The following is a 22,285-nucleotide window of genomic DNA, read 5'->3' on the forward strand; positions in this document are numbered from 1 at the left end:
GAAATTCTTATCAAAAACAGAAGTGGTTTCCTAAGTTTTGTTATTTGCTCCCTAATTTTTTTACTTATCTAATCGTAAGTACTGTAGGTAATCTTATCTATTTAAGATAATGGTTAGTAATAAAAACATCAAAACAGCTGCTATGGACGGATGCTGCACAATAACAGTAAGTCATGCTGCTACAGTCAGACAGAATGGAAAACAGGTCTGAAAAATGTGCAGGTTTTATAATAATTTGCTCTTCATTAATGTTAAATATCCATATACATAATACATAATATGAAAATACAATGTTTAGCTGAATTAAAATCAAAATGTCCCCTCATTTGTAATTCTAGTGGCTATAAGGAAAACTAAATATGTTTCCCTGTTTTTTTCGCTCAAAAAAAATGGAATAAAGGTCAAGAAGTCACAATGGAAAGAATCACAAAAGTAAATGCATGGATTAAAAATATTATTGATACAGAGAAAACAGCTTCACAGCTGTCCTTAAAATATATGTAATGCTTTGGATGCAGATGAGGTGTTATTTCTTTTTTTTTTTTTTTACTTGTACAAGCCTGTCGATGTACATAGAAAATCTAAGTTGTTTATTCCTTGAACATCATGAATAGTTATTATTTAATGGCAGAAATTGTGATCATAGCTATTGAAATCACCCTCACTAGTCAGCAAACTGCGTCCCACACTGTGTCAGTCATTCACACTCTCACTCTTACAGCGCCTCTGACTGGATGGTATGCCAGCGAGTAGTTTCTATTTGCCCCCGACTGCAAATTTCCCTCCAGTGTTTCTGTCCCTCCTCTGAAGCATCAGTGCCAATCAGCACCCGACCCAGAATGCTGCTCTTAGTGTAGAGGCGCCCCTGTAGATAAATCAAGAAAATGAAGATGCGACAGAGATCTCAGAATAATACGATACTGGTTGATGACTTTTGTAGAACTTCCTACCTGCATGACGATGAATTCAAACACCAGTGGTAGCTGATTTATGTCACCGGGAGGCAGGTCAAACAGGAATGGTGCGTTCCAGATGGGATTTGGACCACTGGCCCCTTTAGTCTCCTTAGTACCAATTACCTTCCCATCCTGACGCAAGTTAATGACAACATAGTGGTCTGTTGGGATAAAATTACATCCTTAGTTATGATTATAATCAGATTGAATCAGTTTATTAAATTACATTTCCTTTCTAGAAAGGTCAACAAATAAAAAGGAGCAGCAAACATCAGTTACAGGAACATTTTCAGTTGGTGCTAACAAACCAAAGCAACCTCACTGCAGCGCTGTGTTGTTAGATTCACATAAAATGATTTGCAACAGTTTATTTATATCCTTAAAATTCCCTCTGCTCTCCTCTCTTCTCTAACTGTTTCGTATCTGCATGATCACTTATAAATACATAATTTTAATAATCCAGTCAAGCAGACTAATTCGATTTACTAAAACTAAAAGCAATGTGCAATCGTGCATCTGCAAACAGCATTTATATTCACACATTTGACACGGGTGATTTGGTGTTAAAGCTCACAAGAAACACATAACTGACTTTATGCTTCAAAGTGTCAGTTTAGGTTCTTGTTTTTACTTTGACACAATTTCCTACTTCCTCCTCTGCTCTTCAGCGAGGCTTTAAATCGGATGGCACAGACGGGGGGGAAATGACACCAGGGCGATTTGTTCCTAATCTGATTATATAACAAACCAATCAGAGATCCGGTCTGTCTGACCATAGATGGGCAAACAGGAGACAGAACAATAGATCTGTATACTTACAATGTGATAATGGGAAATTTAACCCTTCTCCTTTACTTTGAGGAGATTATGGTTTACTTCAATACACCACTGAGAGATCAGGCAGTACATTTTATTAGTATTTTCTCTGGACTATTAAAATATATGAAAAAAAATGTTATGATTATTATAAGGGTTCACTATCTTTTTGGTCTGTAAATATTTATTGTCCCAGGTTATATCATTTGGAAAATGAGGTGGGCAGTAAAAACATAGACTAAGGCTTCAAAAGTTTACAGTTCATGTGAATCAAAGAGTCCAGCGAAGCACCAAGGCACAGTGAAAATGAAGTGTGATCCCTGGTCCCCATGCCCAAAGTGCTTCACCAGCTTGTCTCACCGACTCCACTGGGGGGGGGGTGAACTATGCCTTGGCAAGAGCGAAGCCAGAGGAAACTGGTTGCGGTCCTGGGGTCCAAATTGGTCCTCTGATGTATTCAATTCGATTCAATTTTATTTATATAACGCCAAATCACAACAACAGTTGCCTCAAGGCGCTTTGATCTGGGTATAGGGACAGAAGACTAATCAGACCATAACCAACCAGGCAGTAGAGTGTGTGTGACTTGTATATTAAAAAATAAAAGCATTTACTTTTGGAGGCAATTACATCTTTTTACTGCTCAGTGCAGATAAAACTATATGCAATTTAGTAAAAATGCAAAATGTATGAAAGGGTTAATAATCCACACTTAACATATAAGAAAATGCTCATAACAAACTTGTGAGCTAGCTTTTTTGAGGGTGGATAGAGTTGTCTTTTTTCCTTTTTATAGCTGATGGATATTATTATCATATGTTTATCATTAAAATCAATCACACATCCGCTCCCTAGATTATCCAACGGCGTTTGGTGAGCTGACGTCTGTACTAGCTGAACAGATCAAAAAGCAAGGTACGCTCTAGACAGGTTATCAGTCCATCACAGGCATCACACAAGAAACAGACAACCACACACTCTCACATCCACACCTTAGGCAAATTTATGAGCAGTAATATCATTATAATTATAATCATGACCAGTGACCAATTGCACTGCATTCCAGTGCACCACTCTGCCACCTTATTACTAACACAAAATTAATATTACACTATCTAATTATTAGAGAAGTCTTCAGTACTGTGATATTCACAGTGAACCACTGATTATTTAAAAAAAAAAAAAAAAAGAACAAGCAGGACAAAATGTTTGTTGCTTTTGGTAATCTTTAGGATTAAACAGATTTAATTTGGGTCAGCTTTTTGGGAGAAATTTCTCAAAGGTGATACCAAATGCCTACAGAGTAAAAAATATAAAATGCACAAGGTCAGAGGCTTTGATAAAGTAAGCAAATTATACAAAATTATTGTAAAGTGAGGCAGATTACTTCATTGTTTTCACTTGCCTCAAAAACGTAGTTGGGTTAGTTAGTTAGTTAGTTGGGACACTTTAGTATGAAATTAAAGATGACACAGACACTGACAGAAAACCAGTACTTCACATCCAGAGATAATAATCCATTAACTTGTCAAATAAAGTGCTGCTGTTATTTTGTGGCACCTGACATCAATTAACTGTGAGCTCAGTTATCAAAAGTTTTTTTAAATTGGGCTTTATGGAAGGGAATGGCAAAAATAGTCTACTTTATCATTTAGGTATGAGGTTTCTTCCCACAGTCCAAAGACATGCAATTAGTGGTGTTAGTTTTAAATGAACATTCTAAACTGCCCATAGGTATGAATGTCAGAGTGAATGGTTTTCTGTCTCTCTGTGTGAGTCCTACGACAGACGGGCAAAACTGTCAAGGGTATGTATCCTGCCTCTCGCCCTATGGTAGCTGGGATAGGCTCTAGCCCTCCTGCGACCCTGATAAGGATGAGCAGAAGAGAATGGATGAATGGATAAAGGTATGAGCATGGTCTTTACCTGGAGCTCCTGGGATCCTTGTGAGCTTGGCCAGATTCTCAGCCTTTCGAACCATCACCTTGATGCGCTGGGCCAGTGTCTGGTACTGCAGCAAGATGAACAGTTGCCCCAAAGCCTGCGGCACGCACACAGAGCTCTTCCTGCGGCCCAACGTTTCCTGAGAACTCAGACTCTAAGGGTAGAAAGGACGGAAAGACGAAGAGATAGAAATGTGAGGCTTAAGAAGAAGAGAAAAAGTTTTCTTTCACTCAGCAGATGTTTGCTTCATCTGTTTGGGGAACTGTGGATAAAAACCAAGAGAAAGAGGTGATTCAAGCAGTAAAACCAGAAGTACTCATGAATATGCTTCTATAGTGCTATCACTGAGTGACTCGATCAAAGCAGTAAGGCTCAGATCTGTGAAAATCAATGTTTTAGTTCTCAATCAATGGGGTTTGCTGTGAATCATTGCCTGTTAATATAAAGGAACAGGTCAGAAATTTAAATCTGAATGAGTTACTGCAAAACATCATACGGCATCTTGGGTTCACCTGCCAGAGGAACTCAGCAGGGATAAATCTACGTCACTTTTTCAGTCACTTAAATCAAATCATCGATATTAGAGGTTGTCTTTTGTGTGCAGCTGTCATGCTTGAGGATTCCATTTGACCAGTCATCCTTAAACAATAAAGACATCCATACACTGTGAATAGAAACAATAGCTCATCTTTAAATCTGATACAAATTTTAATCTGACATCATGTCAGCTTTCATTAGCTTTCATTGGTTAGGGATTGGTGAGTCACATTCTGCTGTCAAGCTGCTGAGTGTTAGCCCGTCAGCGACTTGCTGATGCTGGGTAGCAGAGTGTGAAGTCAATTTCATTCAACAAGTGAGTTTTGGTTCACTGCCTCTGACTGTCACTAACACTTCACCTCAGAAACTGTCACTCAGTAGCACTGCCTTGTGGGAAGGTTTATCCTTCTTTTTCTTATTTTCAGTCAAACATGTACTATAGTTAGATCCATACATTTTTGGACAGTGACACAGTTTTGCCTCTCAATGGATCTAACAATTATTTTTTTCTGTTTAGGAATTACAAACATTTTTACACATAGTCCCCCATTTTCAGAGCATAAAAAACTGAACAATTGACTGACAAGCAGCTTCAGGGTGCGGTGAGGCATGTCCCCACATTATTGACAAAATAAGCAGACAAAAGATCTGGGGTTGATTCTAAGCTAACAGTGCATTTACAGTAGCAGATGTTCTCCGAATATGAAGTTCAAAGAAATATAAGTGCAAGTGAGGTCCATCAAATAAACAACCTGGTGGATTTTTTAAAAATAAGGAATGCACTGGTCATCTGAGCAACACCAAAGATTACAGAAGTCAACTAAAATTTAGGCTGAAGTTGGGGTTCTTTTTCTGAAATGCCTTATTTCTCTGTCACTACAAGGAAAAAGGCTTGATGCTACCAGCTTTTAACCCCTCCTGGATTACGGTGATATAATTTATACGAACGCCTCTGCTCATTCTCTCCATATTTTGGACTTTTGGACCAATGAACCATCCTGACGGTTCATTGGTATAATTTTATCTATAAATCTATTTGCATACTCGCCTCTTATTTATCAGATTACATGTTACATAAACATTTTAGTCATAGTCTGCAGTCTGAGGACTTCATTACGTTCAGTGTTCCATCAGTTTGTGCAGAACTTGGAAAGAACACTTTCTCCTTTTCTGCCTCGTCATCATTGGATACATTGCAGAAGTACTTGCAGCTCTTTCAACTGATTTCACTTATAGACTTCGAAATTAAAAATGAATTCCCAGTTCCTAGTGAAAGCTTCATCCTGCTCTAAATGTTTCAGATCAGTTTTTTGTACTCTTGCACTGTGTGATATCATTAGAATATATCCTTAATATGGTCATTACAGCTCTGGCTGTAAACGTAGCAGTCCCACCCAACTGCTGTTGGCTTTTAAGAAGAGGGTCACCTTATAGGAATCAGTCCCAGTCGGAGATAGAGAAGGATTATTTTGAACTGTGAATTATGCAAAGCTACTATAGCAGAGTCCAAAAATTAAAGAAAACCTGCAGAAGATCATAACACAGTTTCATGACACAATTGGTCTTTTCAAAAAGTATTGGTCATTTTATACTCTGTTTAAAAACAGCTTCCTAAATGTTCAACAAATGTTCATCATTAGTTTGAAGCCATTGGGCTTATGTAGGCCGTCCCTTCAGGAAGCCTACACAAATATTTTTATCAGAATATTTGGAGAAAGAAAATCCTTGAAGTGTAAAATAGAACAGAAGTCTCACAACTCAGGATTACAATATGTGACTTACATTGTTAATGTAAATATGAGATTGTTTGGGAGTCAGTTCCATAATCAAGCTTTGCAACTACATTATTGTATAAAAATGTTTAATTTTCTCTGTAATTAAAAAAAAATCCCAAAGCAAATTCTTTTCCACCCACAGAATATATTTTACATGAAAACATTGTGTTATGTAATTTTCTGGCTGTTATTTTTGCAAATACACTATGAAGGTCTCTTCTTAATTGTAAATCATCTTGAGTTATATAACAAACAGATTCTATGAATCATCCAAAATCTCCAAAAAACAGATGAGACTGAAATATTTTCCTCCAACCTAATTTCTGTGTATAAGTAGGAACAATTGACTGCACATTGATATTCTGTAAGCAACAACTTATATTATCGGGACATCACACAAAAGTTGCCTCAAGGCACTTTATACAGTAAGGTAAAGTGCTCTTTCACCCACAGGTGTAGTGCTCGCTCACTCGACCGGCCCTCCAAGCTTAGTGACAGACTTGGGAACATCAGGTAGTGCTTATAAGAAAGGAAAAAATCTATGTTTTACACCAGTTCAACACTATTAACCTTAAACCTATAAAGTAAAAAGGTCACTTTCCATTTGTGAGAGTTTGTATTTTTAACCTTCTTTCAGTAACATGAATGCTTTTTGCCCCAGTAGCTGAAAGGTTTTTTGCTATGTAACAAGAAGTTGCATTACATTAAGGGGGAAGTAATAAGTTAATTGTAACAGATGACTGATGCAGTGATACAATATAATACAATACTTAGATTATTTTGTAGACTTTCTGCATCCTAGTGGGAAATATTAGGTGAAACTCCAACTCTGCAGCTTTCTGCTACTAATGCCAGCTAAGCAAGCAAAACGGTTCTCTGTTTTGTTTATTTGGTTTTTTGTTTGTTTTTCAGAAAGGCATCCTTAATGCTATTTATTTTTCTCTTCCTATACTCAGTGACTGGAGAAAGTGGAAATTTGCCAGGAACGCTACAGGACTGTGATCTAAAGTGAAAACGAAGAGCGCATTTACATGAAAAAAATCCAAATTTGCAGATCGTCCTGATCACTCCACTTTTGCTTGAACCTTTGCCAAGTTCAACCCCTCATTCCCATAAAATGTCAAAATAAGTAAGGCAATGCAGATGAATGATTAGCAATATTTCAGCTGATTCCATTACACTGATTAAGAAAACTGGCCCTTTACTATAAATGCAGAAAATTTCTACAGTTTCCAGTGCACAGTCAATACATACATGGACTCTTTCAATAATTATTCAGATTGCTGAGCAGCTGTGTTTTTTCTAAGTAAACTCCCACTTTGTATGCACACACCTTTGTTCCAGGCAGCTGCTGTTACTAAGAAAGAGGAAGGTAAAGGTGTGTTTATGTGGAGAGTTTGAATCAGGTATAAAGGTGAGAGACTGAGGTGGGTATGCCCGGCTGATTGTCACTTTACTGTAAAAAGCAAGTTGGCACACCCCAACAAGAACCCAGCACGTCTTAGTGTGACCTGAAACACTAGGCCCACCTCCCTCTTGTTATTAATGCCTCCTGGCAGAGTATCAGCAGAGCCGCAGAGGCCACAGCGTGGGCACACTGCCCATTTGCTGCACTCTACTTGTTTGCTCTGCAGTGGCGAACAACAGTGTCACCATGACTAACAACAGTGGAAAAACAGGCTAATGGGAGAGCTGATTAGATGCTACATTCCTTCATGGGAAAACCATGATACGTGTTATTTATGACTGAAGTGTAGTTTTCCTGTCTATTAAATCAAATGAAAATGGAGACTGAAATTATACTATCAAGTCAATCAAACCAGGGGAACAAAAGTGTGGTCAGTGACCCAAAAATCAGTTACAGTCCCACAGAAATAGACACATCAGAAACATGAGCCTATAGCCCATTAAAAAGCTCAGACGCCTGACGCAACCCACAGCAGGTCCCTTTTCAATGTGCTGTTGTCCCATTTTTTTTCTTTATGGATTTGACTGAAATTTCCCTGATAAAAATTTTGACTGAGTTAGGGAAGACACAGTACTTTTAATTTAGCTACACATGCAGCATATGTGAGGAACCAACTGCTCTGCAGACTTTGATGTGTCATATCATGTGTAATGTTGCTTTTTTTCACTGAAAACAAATGTTCACCCAGGGCTGCTACAATATCTGACTTTCATCACACATATATATTGTAATAACAATATTTTCACAAGATTTACAGAAAATTAATCACACTAAAAATGCAGTTACACTTGAACAGTAAAAATGGCAACTAAATGAACCGATAAAATCTAAAATAGAATTACTTGCAGGAAGCAGTGGAGAGAGTTTATAACTACCCCCTCTAAAATACCGTCATTGATCATGTGCTTACAGTTGTAGTCATGTATCTAAACAATTGGCAGTGGTTTGTTAACTGCCCTAGACTTTGGTGGTTACCAAAATGCCAATCTGGGTAAGTACTTAAGGACACTCCCCGCCCAGGTGTCCACCTTTAGCAGGCTGCACTGTCCATTTCCTGCTTGATTATGATTTACAAAATCAACATTAAATTGCATTTAATATGAGTGGAGAGCAATAGAACCCATATACTCATTAGGAAATTGTTTACCTATCTTAGTTTGAGTGAGCTATCCAGTATGGAAGCTACAGCCACCATCTGGTGGCTGTAGCTTCATACTTTCTAAACAGACACAGGTGGCGAAGAGATATTTTCAGATGTAACTCTTTACTTTGTGCTCTTTATGTCTGATGAAGTTCTAAAGTCCTGAATGTCTCCAAAGGTTGATTCTGTTCATCTGGACATAGCATTTTCAGTGGGAGAAACGTTTCGTCACTCATCCAAGTGACTTCTTCAGTCTCAGCTGACTGCAGGTTTCCCCAATCTTATAAACAGTACATTTGCATAATAACATTTGCATAATGACTGAAACCAGCCCACTGAAGGAAAAAAGTCCTGAATGCTGTTAGGAGATATTTTAACAGTTTTTTTTCATTTGTTTGGTATTCTTACCAGATAAAGTATTGCCACATACTCTCTGTGGTTTTTCACTATGCTCCCTGGTACTGTGCTTTTATTTTAGGTCTCTTTTAATCTCAAGTTCAAGTGTTTAAAGTCACTTTCTACAAGCGTAAGGGTCAGAGAAGCTTTTATGGACAATCTGTTGCATTTTGGAACTTGCATTCCCACTTTTTTAATTGTAATTGTAATACATATGCCAAACAAATTTCACGATCAAATCATCTCACCATATACCTTTTTCAGCTTGCTCTTAGTTGGGCTGAGCTGTCTGGTGTAGGTAGTAGCAATGTCAGGCTCCCAGTCCAACTTCTCACAAGGCAACTCCACCATCCCCAGCGTAGCCTCTCTTAGACCAGAGAAGTCCCTACTGTAGACAACCAGTTTCAAGGTACAGGTCCGCAGCTCTTCCACAGAGCTCACCTGCAGTGCAAAGCTCTGGTTGTGGAGCTCTGGGCTGAGGCTGCGCCGTCGTGAGGATATCTGCTGTGGGGAAGGGCAAAGTGGAGGAAGGCTTGCCCTAACAAACACCCCACTGCGCCTTCGACTGACCCCCAAGAGACCTAGGATGTTGACCACCAGGGTGCCACAAGCAGAAGAGAAGACCACGGAGAAGTGAAGGAGTGCAGCTGGTTTGGGAGGGGAGAGAGAGTTAGAGCCATACTGTGATGGACAAGGCTCTCCCTCCTCCACAGGAGGTCTGACGGCGCCTGCAGTCAGACAACTGCTCTCACTGTAAATAAAATTTTCACCAGTCACAGTGCAGCGCCGGCCAATTGCTCGACGGGATTTAGACACAAAACTCAACCTGGTGAGAGAAGGCAAAGAGGCTCGGCCATGTCTTGGAGGTTTATTGGGTAAACATGGAACTGCAGGAGTGCTGAGGCGCCGCAGTGGAAAAGAAGATCTAGGAGATTTTACCAGGTCAGCTGACCTGGTAGGGCTGGAGTCAAAGGGCAGAGCAGTGAGGTCATCTTCAGAGGGAGAAGAGCTGCTCTTAGAGAAAGGAAATTCTAACACATCCCCATCCAGTTCTTCATATTGCTGTTTCACAATTTGCGTACAGGGAGAAGGAGTCAGTGTCACAGTCACACACTCTGCAGGATGAGGAGACAAAAAAACTGCTTCTTTGTCCTCCAATGAGGCTTTCTTCCTTTTGCGGTAGCAAAGGATGCAGCCAAGAACTAGACAATAGCAGAATACAGCTAGACCCACAGCCAGCAGGATCTGCAAGTGAACTAGAAAAAAGGTATAAATATAAAACATTAATATTATGTCATAAAAATGCAAAAACTCGAAAGGAACAGGAAATCAAAGCACACAGGTATAGATACAGATATTTGAAACGTGAAGCAAATGATTTTGTTTGACTGAAGGCTCAGAAAATTGAAGGCATATTCATTACAAACAAAGTTACTGCAAAACATCATCTTGTTGTGGCTGCATTCTGGAGGATTTCTTATCATGATAACTGTATAATTTATATTGTAGTTGCATTTTTGATCCAAGGGAGCACTGCACTGCTGTAAGATCAATTATTTCTGTTTTTATTTATCTTAGAAGCATCCATGTGTAAAAAATAAAACAGGTTATTGCATACTGTAACATCACCTTTCTTTTGCATCAAGTTATTATGATGAGCTAAAAGTCCACTTTGGTGTTTTAAACACCTTTAAAACATGAATGAATATCAAAACAACCACAGACTGAAGCTGTTAAAACAGAGCCCTGATGCTGATTTAATGTCAGATAATGGGATAATGTATTGAGATGACTCATGCATCAAACACACTCGTGGACAGGGCAGTAAGCTTGATTATTGTGAGGTAAACAACCAACAATGCCAACAGTAGTCCGTTACTTGTGTTTTTGAAAGTATTAAGAGTAGGTCCACCACAGTTTTGCTATGAAGAGGTGTTACGGTCTTAGCCCAAAAAGGAGTGTCTCCCTCACATCTATAAAATTGCTTGTCACAGGAGACTTACAGAGTCAACGCACTCCCCACCCTTTAACTCCACAATTATTACTTACCACAATTATTCACTTATTACATTAAGATGGGATCACAATCAAAGCAAGTGATTGTGATCCCAGATCAATGCAGATCAATTTCAGCCCTGTCAAAGTCCAGGAGCAGGGAGCTCCTCACTCTGCCTCAGTCATGACAGTACAGAGTGGGTGGATACAGCAGTGATGTTGAAAATTAAAGGCTGATGGGATTGCTCTAAAATATGAGTCAGCCTTACCAGCCAGTGGACATTATTGCCGACCAAGTGATGTAATGGTGAAACCTGAGTAGAGATAAATCAGCATTTAATGCAGATTTTTTTCTTTTTTTAATCCTGAAGGATGTGTGTGCATTTTGATATGGCATGCATCATACGTAATCCTACTCTAAGCATTTTTAAATGGCATGCAAATAAATGAATTAAGATCACTGTATTCCCTAGGTTGTTTTTTTATTGTTATTTATTTATTTATTTTACCCTATTTGTTTGTTATCTCGGCATACCAAATTATCTAAAACAACTGCAACCAGGATACGTCCCCATTCTGTTTTTGCAGTTCATGTATCAATGCAAAAACAAACTGATTTTTAAAGCTGTTTCTATTTTCCTCTCGGTTATTTTTCGTGTTTGAAATCTTTTTAACAGCCATAAGTAGAACAAACAAACAAACAAGCAAGAAAACAAACAAAAAAAAAAAACGATGTTAAGCTCTGATATTTTTTCCCTGTCTGAAGAATAGACCCTCGGGACTAAGGTACAAATTAAAGCAAACACAGACTGTTCATTAACAAAATTAGTCAAATCTAAAAAGACACGGAACATTTCCTACCTGCCAGCGTGTACTGCGACATGTTCCCACGCCGTTTGGTTTGTGTGTGGAGTCACTGTGAGCGCCGTTTATGAGAGTGGTTTATGGCAAGCCATTAGTGCCAAAATTCGCCACTTTTCTAACCCGTTTGATTAAGAAACGGCGTAAAAACGCCGTTTAATTATTCAAAACGCCGAAAAAAACGGCGTTCTGTTTCGACAAACGCCGTTTTTCCGACTCTCACATGGCGCCCTGAACGCACCATCCGGTGACGTAAAAGCGGCGTTCAAAGACACACGGAAACGCCGTTTTTACGCCACTGGCAGAAAACGCCGTTCAAAGATGCATAAAGACGGCGTTTTTACGGCGTTCTGTGCCAGCTGTAACGGCGTTTAAAACGGCGTTTATTGAAATTATGCAGGGCACTCCCATGGTTCCCTCATCCAATTACTTTCAACTCATTTCACCCAATCAAAGAAGAGGAAGTGCAGACCACACTAATGCATCACCGATTCACCTTGCTGCTAAGTGATTGCCTATTCAGTACCAGTGCTTGTCACAGTATTGACTTGTATTATAATCCCACTATGCATTTTGATGTGTTTAAGGCATGATCAAGCAAACAAACGACAGAATACTTTTTCTGAAACCTTAACTGTGATACCTGTTATGGCAGCTAACAGGTAATGAGCAGCGCTAGCTCTGCTAATTTCTGAGCTTCTTTCTTATTTTCCTCTTTACTTCTCTTAACCTTTAACTTATGTCTTAGCAATCAGATTCTGCCGTCATGCATTACCGCTCCGTGCTAGTTATGTTGACTTTTCTCTTCTTTTGTCTTCTCTTTTTCACCCGTATTTAGACACTCGGCGCATGGCTCCTTTGTTTACGTTAGGGATCAGCTGTTAGCGCTGCGCCCTGCAGCTGCGCTACCGCGCAGACAGACCCTACGTCCCCAGTGAGGGAAGAGACGGGGTGATGTCTCCCGAGAAGGACACCTTACACACCATCTCTCCTTCCTGTAATCACTGTAAACGTGAGATCGCTCCCTGATATGATTGAGGAGCTAATGACGCTAACCGGTCACAGTGGCAGTACCCGACACTGCCGGTACTCCCCTCTGTGAGTAGGCTGCCCGGCTTCCAGCTGCTGCGGCCGGACAAGACCAGAGACAGCGGTGAGAGGAAAGGAGGGGACTGGGCAGTGTTTGTTAAAGACAGTTGTGGTATCCCTGGGCACATTGCTGTGAAAGAACAACTCTGCAACAGAGACATTGAGCTATTAGCCGTTAGCATCCGTGGAGGCAGCCTGTGACTCTCTGTGGTCCGCAGACTGCAGACGCGCAATCTCGAGAGCTCTTCTTCTAATATCAGGGGACTTTAATCATGTCTCGCTGGACTCCACACTGCCCACCTTCACCCAGTATGTGACCTGCCCCACCGTAGGCAATAAAACATTGTACTTAATGTATGCCAATGAAAAAGTGGCATACAGTTCATCACCTCTCCTGCCCAGGGAAGATCTGATCGTAACCTAGTGCACCTTGTCCCTGTGTGCAGCACTTGTGCACGGAGCCACCAATCACCCACGCAGTGCAGAGATGGTCCGCGGAGGGCATATGAATAAATAATAAAAGCAAATAAATGACAGAATGCTTTTTCTGAAACAAACGGAGACCTTAACTTTTATCAAAATACCATTTTACTCAGTTTAAAGTAATACCACTGTATAATAGCCTTCAATTGTAATATTATTAACAGCATCTCAGGAATATTTTGCCCTTCAACATGCATTGAAAAATAACCTGATATGCAGTTTTACACCACCGTCATTGGCCTCATTAAAGATGGTGTTGAGTCTGTACACCGGCAGGAAGTTGAGAAGCTTGTACTCTGGTGTAGTCAGCACAAGCTGGAACTGAACACGCTTAAGACTGTGGAGATATCCCTCAACACTGCCTCCCCTCACCATATCTACACCAGTTCTACACTGCAGTCATTGAGTTTCTCCTGTGCTCCTCCATCACAGTCCGGTATGAAGCAGCCACTAAGCAGGACAGGAGCAGGCTGCAGTGGACTGTACTGGCAGCAGAAAAGATCATTGGCACCCCTGCCCTCCATCCAGGACCTGCACCTCTCAAGAACCAGGAAAGCGGGAAGGAAAATCATCACAGACCCCTCACACCCTGGACACAGACTTTTTTGACCTGCTGCCCTCTGGCAGACGGTACAGAAGCCTTCAAACCAGGACCACCTGACACAGGAACATTTTCTTTCCCCTCGCCATCTCCCTCCTAAGTGGTTGAACTGTCACACTGCTAGACTGCAACTGCAGTCTTTGGTATTAACTTCTGTAATCTCTGTATAAAAGAATTAGATTGTGTATTATATTGTTAGTTTATACACCTGTGTGCATATGTGCATGTGTATTTATGCATGTCCATACACATAGATGGATTGTGTTTACATTTTTTGCTTGAGAGGCGCCCTCAATCGGAACCTAATTCCTTGTATGTGTTTGTGCATATACTTTGCCAATAAACGCGATTCTGATTATGAGGTATTTCCCTCTGGATGGCACACACACGTAAATTAAGTAGAAAAAATGTCATGTGTATTGCCTCTTTTAAAATTCTTTTTTGGAAACCACAAGAAGAGAAATATGTGGCATTCCCTTATGTCATTTACATCTGTCAGTAGACAATTGTGAACATATTTTGATCTGGCTTTTTCCTTAACTCAATAGACCTGGCACACATTCTACAAAGACAACTCACTTCCTCTGTTTCAAGCTCTTTGCTTTAAGCAGCTAAAGGGGAGTTAATTTTCTTCTTCCGACTTAGTGCATTGAAGGTATCTTGAAGTTAGTCATTTCAAATCTCACCTTTTCCCGTTATTTTTCAGAGATTACAAGTTCATGTGTGACATTTATTTAAACCACCCTGTAGCTAAAAGTAAAAACAAACACTGTAGAAGCACTTGTGGCTGTGTCCTTTGTGCACACACTAGTGAAAATGAAAAACATTCATTTTAGAGTGTTTGATCTATAAACATGCACCACTGTGTAATCCCTTTTTGGATGAACAGGCTTAAAATATAGGCTAGAAAGCGACTTCATTTCAGCGATTTTGGTTCCTTATCAGCAGAGTCAGACAGTATGAATATGAGGGGCTTGTAGAGATGACAGTAGGCAAGCAGACAAGTTTCCTGAGGTTGGGCTGAATGAACCTAGAACACAGGGAGAAACCTAAACAAGCAGAAGGAACTTTAGCTAAATATATTGCCACGTACAGCAAAATGACTAATGAAGGTAAGCCGTGACCATAGAAAATGCAAAGCAATCACTGGATTGACTGTCCGAATTGCTACACACTTTTTAAGCATCGTTCACCAACAAACTGAGTCTAACAAATCATTTTCTTTACTTTGTTAATTACAGTTAGTGCCTTTATGTATAAAACATAATTAAATGCCAGTGTTTATCTTGATGTTATTTTTGCAAAAAACAATAGCTTTACAGCCATTATCTCTTACATAATTCTACCACATTTACATAATTCACTACAAAGTTCATGTCAAACTATTTAAATGTAAAATTAGGCAGAAGTCTTAAATGTTTCCATAAAACCCCCCACGAACAGTTTAACCCAAATAATATCACGGTCAACACTGACACATGTTCAGAGTCCTCAAATTGATTTTTAACCAGGTTATAGTCAAAGGCCAGATGCCAATCTCAGAGTTAACACCAAAGTTTAAAGTCAGTTTGTTAAAACTGCTTTGTTCTTGAAAGCATTAAAATGAATGCGTAACTTTTAAGTCTGAGTTGATTCTTGAGTTCTTGGTTTGAGAACCGATGAGGGTAAATTCATTGAACCATTTACCTTGACTTAAGCACATAATTGTACTACATAGCCCTTGTCAATGGAACCCAATACCAGTATTGGACAGTAACAGGTAAGCCTCAACTTTAATTTCTAAACAGACAAGACACCATGAGAACTGACATTATAATATTTTATTTTACAACAGTCAATGTCTTTCAGTTCAAAGTTTGGCATCTGTTGTACATCTTGAAAAAAATAAATTAAAAACAAAACCCACACTATGCAGTGTACTGTAATTGAACAAACAATCCACAACAAACTTTCAAACTAATATTTCTAGATGAATTGTCATTTTCCTTCCAATACTGTAAACTTTCTGAACACCACTTATTTTGCATGGCTTGATACATGCATACCCCAGTTGTCTTAACTGGACCATAAATACAACTATATACACAATGAATAGTCATTTGTAAAAAACACTTAAAATGTAAAATCTTTAAGAAGCCTGAGTGCCAGGAGCAATCCCATTTAACACTTACAATAACTTCATCCCAAAAGGCCACAGGTTTTAACCATAGCTTCCCAGCATCAGTTCATGTATGCAGCTACACCTTTCAAATCCAAGGGATCCTTTTAATGCATCGTTCATAAGATCTTTAAATTGATCTTCATCTGCAACACCTCTTGGAAGATACAGGGATAAGCTGCACGTTGATGCGTATGGGATGCGCCGCATCCCCGACTCCTGATCGTAAAAGTCTATGTTGCAGGACTGTGGGAACCCCAGTGGTGGAAGTAAGTCAGCCCCAGTTATGAAGACCAGCAGCTCTTCAAACGTGTTGTCCACCTCTTGCTCTGTTGAAATACATACAACTAGTAAATAAGGTGCAATGTATGGGTTCATGAATCAAAGATTTATAATCAGTTACACTGACTGTAGAGCAGTTGCATTAATGACTATTTTGGAGTCCAAAACAGGTTGTTAGGCAAAACCAACATTGCAAAGCACTGTATAATAAAAAAATTACTTAAAGTAATCCTGCCCTCCTAAGACAGGAAATTAATTTTGGTCCTCCGAGTCTGACCTATATGTCAAGGACTGTTTATGCAATGTGTATGTTTTAAAAACAAGTTATTCATTCTGTCCTTGCAAAAGTACATTGTTGACTTTCTAGTGACGTCACATTTGCATGGGTGTTGTCATTGCACCACTTGATTACCTAGGACACTAATATACATGAGGTGTCTTTATAGTCAATGGAATACCTGAAGCTTCAATTTAGGCAGTGCATCTAATTAACAAATGACCGTTGTCTCAAAGAGACAGAATAACACAATTTGAAAGGTGAGACCTGTCTTAAACACTGCAAACACACTTCCTTAATCTCAGATGTGCTAATACAGTTGAATCATAAATTTTACTAATTTAAATACAAATATGTAATATAAATATTTAATATTTTAGTGTTAAGAGAAGTTTGTGGTCATGTAATAAAATTAACGTGTTAACAGAAATCACAATGAAAATCAAATTACATCCTATCAGTCTCAACAACCAAGATCTGGTAGAAATGACAGAAGAAATAATCTTCCAAAAATATTTGTAGGTCGTTTCCTTTAAAATAACTTACCTAAAAGGTAAAATAATCAAAAACTTCCCCATATGCTGTAAGAATGTGTGGATTTTGCAAAGTTCAAAGGTTTCATTGCACCCAGGTGTTGTTTAGATTTAGTTGTCTGTATTTTGTATTGTGGACACTGTATTTAACATGAGATGCCTGAAGCAATTCAAACAGAACCAAGACATGTGTTGTATTCTATGTACTCACCCTGAATGGCCATAAGCCACCATTCCCACTGAAAGATGGTGGCTTCCTCTTCTTCACGTCTGTTACTTCCAGCTGGACTCCATCCAATGGTGAAGAGATCCTGGAAGCTGTTCCTTGTAAGTTTATTTCCTGCATTTGTAAATACAGGAAGGAACTGCTTCAGCATCTCTTCACCATTTGCCAGAATTGACCACCACGAGTCCATACCGGCAACAAACTGTTGAATCATGCTGGCAACCCTGTTGACCACAGATTGTACTCTCAATTCATACCACATAGCAAAACAGTCAAACAAAACAGAAAAAGGCTTGTTTTGTCAATTTCAACACTACCTTAACTGCAATATCAATTCAGCAGATTGATTTGTTTAAGTGTTAACTATTAGGGGAACACAATGGGAAGACGAGCACTGACCAGCAAACTACTTTGTAATTTTCTAACAAATTCTCACCTGTGAAAGCATAAAATGAGATACAATCTCGCCCCTTATCCTCTTAACATCAAGTAGTGTGGCAGTGTAGATGTCAGGGATACCACAGCCTGCAATCCAGTCCCCAAGGTGACTTTTCAAGTCTGCCAGGTCTTCTGGGGTGCTGCAGTTGGAAACCTTGAAAATCAGGCAGCTCCATAAATACATACGTTTGAAGCATTCACTAGTTGACTTACATTTTGAGACATTCAACTGATGAGTCAAGCTATGCATTGTGTTTCACTGAATTTAATTACACCTCAGCATGTACACAGCTTTACCTTTTCTATGTTCTGTTTAATGTCATCGTCCATGAAGACCTCGACATCAAAGTCATCAAGAGATGTCTTCTGGCCACACATCAAACAGAACAGGTGTCTATTGATACACCGTGGCCCTGGCCCATTGTGTGCTATCGACCAAGCAATCAGTTTACCAGCCATATAAAACTTGTTGCTTGACAGCAACTGCTGGCTATAACTGAACAGCAGACTGCCAGGCTTCCCCTCAAAATCCCTAGGGAATTCTGAGTTTCGACCATAAGTAAGCTGCAGGAAAAGGTAGAAAAAAAAAAAAATTGAGTCAAATTGTGATTTCATCTTTGCAATAACAACAAAACACACATTCACGCATTCTATTATTGTGTGGGAGAGATGGGACTTTGCTTACCGAAAAAATTCCGCCTTGGGCCTCCATAATCATCGGCCATTTCACCAACGAATTCAATGTTTGGTAATTTATGCCAGGCAAAATATGACTTGAAAGTGCCATGCAGGCACTATGTAGGATTTTCCTTGATCGCCGGGCTATTACTGTACAATAATTGCTGGTGTCAAGATGCGTTTCCTGGAAGTCTTTCAGGACAGTAGCAAGGTCCATCTCATCCTGAAGGAGGGGTGGGGGGAAGAGAGAGAGGTGTCACGACTACATAAAAACATCCACAGCAGTTCTGGCGGTGTTGTTCATGACACATACATGTGAATCATTTTGTTCAGGGGAAGCCAGGACAGCCTCATCCAGGTCTGATACTTCTGACTCTGCAGAGTCGATGTAAAACTCTTCCTAAACAGAACACAAATGCATTTGATTTTTAATATCATGTATACATATTGAAATGTATTGACTCATCTGATAATGTGAAATCAGATTCTTTTACTGTACAGATACAGCCACTTAAAATGGCCACGTGGTCCTTGATTACATGTGTTGGAGCATTTGTATTTTAACAAATTTCAAAATATTAAAATGTAAAGTTTTGTTAGTTTACTTCTATTTTGGGGTTAATTAATTTTTATTTGTAGGTTAATACTCACTTCATCGTTTTGTTGTTTATCTTGTCAAGTCAGCCAGGAAGAACTTCAGGGCCATTTTGATAAATTAAGAGACTGGTATAGGACCAGCATGCACTGGGATAGGCCAATGGTTTTGTGTGTTTTTTTTTGTTTTGTTTTTAAATTTGAGACAAGCAGCATGAAGCAACAAAAATAGATCTTGTTATTGGTTTACAAACTGGATCAATAAACTATACAATGCAACTTTCAAGTTTGGACAGTGCAGTTTTGCCTGCGTACAAAAGATTATCACAGGGCAGCAGTGTCTTCTGTATATTTTTGTTAGATGTTTTGGGAAATATAAGGAACTGCCACTACAGTGTCCATTTATGGAATTACACTGAAATTTGTAAACACAGAACTGTTTACTGGGAATACTTTGGGTGATCTGTAGTTCCAAGTGTCTGAATGGTCAGGATGACTAAAGTGTTATCGATGCATTGTCAGCAATTAAAAATGCCAATATCACGACATCAACAAATCTCAAAAATGTGAAAAAGCAAAACAGAAACAAAATGAGGCAATTAAACCATTGGTCTATAGTCAGAGTACATAAATGTACTCTGTTCAATACATGCAACCTTTAAATTTTTAATTTTGCTGGTCTCACCCGTTATATTGTACTTATAAAACACACACCATAGGTAAATAGACAATAAGTTACAGTTTACACTTCAGTTTTGGCACGTTATTCATCAACTACCACTTGCCTGTTAACCTCTGGTTCCTGGAGACCAGGCCTACTAGAATTAGCTGTATGGTTTTCATGCAGACCACTGCAAAGGAATAGCAGTAATATTTAATAACAGGAACAGGACCCCAACGCAGATATTTCTTGATCTAGACTACACAAAATGATCCAAGTTATAATAATGAGAATTAGTTTGTACAACAGTTTTACCAAAAAATAAAATTTGTGCAATATTTTAAGATTAAAATTCCAACTCATAAACAAACAGTGCCATTTACCTGATAACCTCTGGCTCCTGTACATTGTGCCTGCCATGGTCAGGTGTCTCTGTGTCATGCAGCACACTGCAATATGGTAAATATTGATGATGAGAGGATGTAATGCATTTATAGTGCTACAGTCCAAAGGCAGTGGTCAAACACTTACATTGCCATTTCAGACTGCACCACTTCTCCACCAGTTGAGTCGTCATTGGCTTCTGTAATCTAAAACAGAGTATTAAAATATAAATGAAACTGAACAACAAATGAAAAAAAAGAAAGGATAAGGACATTACAAAAGAATGAAAAACCCAGAACACCAAAACCCAGGAAACTGGGATTACAATAACAAAATGAAAAAAATATAAATCTTTACACACAATTGTTTTATGAAAGATGCACATCAGCCCATAAACAAAAACCATTAGACCACAGTTCAAGCTTGCTCTACTGCATTTCTGTTATTAACAGTGACTCAACTGACGGGGCACTATGCCATCTGGCATAGTGATCAGATGAATGTCTTAAATCCTTTGGGGAAATCACAGCATTTACTATTCTGAGCAGTGACATGTTAAAGATGGCTTATACAATATTAGGGTGACTGGAGAGCCACTGAGTTACAGTAATAGTGACAATTATGCCATATCAGCCACCCCAGTGGAACATTTGAATACCTTTGGACGGATATAAAGATTGGAGCGACCCAGTAGGTTTCTTGCTCTAATTTCTTGGGCGTCTCCTCTTCAAGAGGAAGAATGAGCCGCTGTCCATTCACTTTGCATAGATCGAACTGCAAAGGTATGTCTGCAATATTGTCCCGTAGTGCCTGCCTGAATTCAGCGGCATTGAGGTTTACAGGAACGACCACCGAGTAGCAGGAGTGGCATCTGTAAACAAATTTAAACCAAGTTAGCTAGCAATGTTATTTAGAACTTTCCTAAAAGCGGAAAATTGTCACATTGTAGTGTCTCCACATCAATTTATTGGTGCAAGGAAATAACGATTACAAAGGTGCTAAATCTCTAATGCCAAATTCTACAATTTGTAAACAAATGACACCATGATGCAATTTTTTTTGAAAACCATCACTCCAAATAATTAATCTTAAAATAAAGATTACCCCTATGAGATCGGTAGTGGGTCAGTGTCGGATTCCTTAGTACTGACACCTTAAAGCGTTAACTGGCGATGTCTGGTTCTCCGCCTCTTGGCCTGCGCACTGGTCCACCCCGTGCTGTTGGCGGAAAACTCCAAAGCTATCATTAGACCATGAGATAAGTTAAGTCACAAACTAATATGACACAGAGACCCCCCAACAAAACAAAACACCACACACTCCGAGTAAGGCATGAATGTTCAGCATATCGGTGTTTATTGCATGCATTTTCCGATTGTCTGGCAAATTAAATGCTCCCAGAAAACGTGGGATATGCTACATTTATAAACTAAAATCCTTATGCATAAATGCACATAAGAGGATTAAAATGATTGTCATTTGAAATCGTCAACCTAGGAGAGATTTTATGATTACAGAATTTGTTAAATGCTGTGGATTGAATTGTAACAGATAATTAGTTAACGAGCCATTTATTATTTAAAAACGTAAAAGGTTTTTTTTTTTGCAAGAACAAAAAGGCGCAAAGCTAGAAGCTTGCCAATATAGTAACCACCACCAAAGCGTTTCACCTTTGTAGAAGAGAAGTCCCTCTTCACCGTCATCTTGATTAAGTAGCCGGTTAAATTGGGCATTCATTCTGTCTCTGATATCATTGACTCTCCGTCGAAACGCAGCGGTACGTTCAGACATGATTGTCCATAAAAGTCCGCCAAAAGGCTGGGCAGATATATATAGCATCCCGAAAATTCAAAGTACGGCGGGAGAAGGTACGTTGTTCGTGATTGGATCGGCAAGACTGAACTTTTTTTTTTTAATCCACCCCTTAACACAACCTGTGATCCGAATTTGTGGTAACCAATCACAGTCAACCTCATATTTGTGTTGTCTCAA

At 39.2% G+C, this 22,285-nt stretch overlaps 1 protein-coding gene and 1 long non-coding RNA gene across 2 annotated transcripts; both read right to left on the reverse strand.

The window, feature by feature from the left end:
• Positions 1-11: 11 nt before the first annotated feature.
• Positions 12-12,081, reverse strand: LOC120439866 (synaptotagmin-5). The gene is made up of 5 exons (XM_039611192.1): positions 11,890-12,081; positions 9,289-10,289; positions 3,699-3,870; positions 951-1,117; positions 12-865 (listed from the first exon to the last, which is right to left on the reverse strand). Exons 1-5 carry the CDS (start codon positions 11,909-11,911, stop codon positions 716-718), a joined length of 1,512 nt encoding a protein of 503 aa, XP_039467126.1. The 5' UTR covers positions 11,912-12,081; the 3' UTR covers positions 12-715.
• Positions 12,082-19,941: 7,860 nt separating this feature from the next.
• Positions 19,942-21,009, reverse strand: LOC120439911. The gene is made up of 4 exons (XR_005612835.1): positions 20,952-21,009; positions 20,441-20,499; positions 20,293-20,358; positions 19,942-20,099 (listed from the first exon to the last, which is right to left on the reverse strand). It is a non-coding gene; the product is annotated as an uncharacterized LOC120439911 (long non-coding RNA).
• Positions 21,010-22,285: the final 1,276 nt, after the last annotated feature.

This window comes from Oreochromis aureus, linkage group 1 (genome assembly GCF_013358895.1).
Source record: "Oreochromis aureus strain Israel breed Guangdong linkage group 1, ZZ_aureus, whole genome shotgun sequence".
In the NCBI taxonomy this organism is placed as follows: domain Eukaryota; kingdom Metazoa; phylum Chordata; class Actinopteri; order Cichliformes; family Cichlidae; genus Oreochromis; species Oreochromis aureus.

Bases quoted from the DNA above. Each gene is read 5' to 3' on its own strand.
- LOC120439866 (XM_039611192.1), bottom strand. From the start codon at position 11,911: ATGTCGCAGTACACGCTGGCAG. The intron at 3,871-9,288 runs GTATATGGTGAG...TTCTACCCTTAG, and splicing joins CTAAGAGCAAGCTGAAAAAG to AGTCTGAGTTCTCAGGAAAC. The intron at 1,118-3,698 runs GTAAAGACCATG...TTATCCCAACAG, and splicing joins AAGGATCCCAGGAGCTCCAG to ACCACTATGTTGTCATTAAC.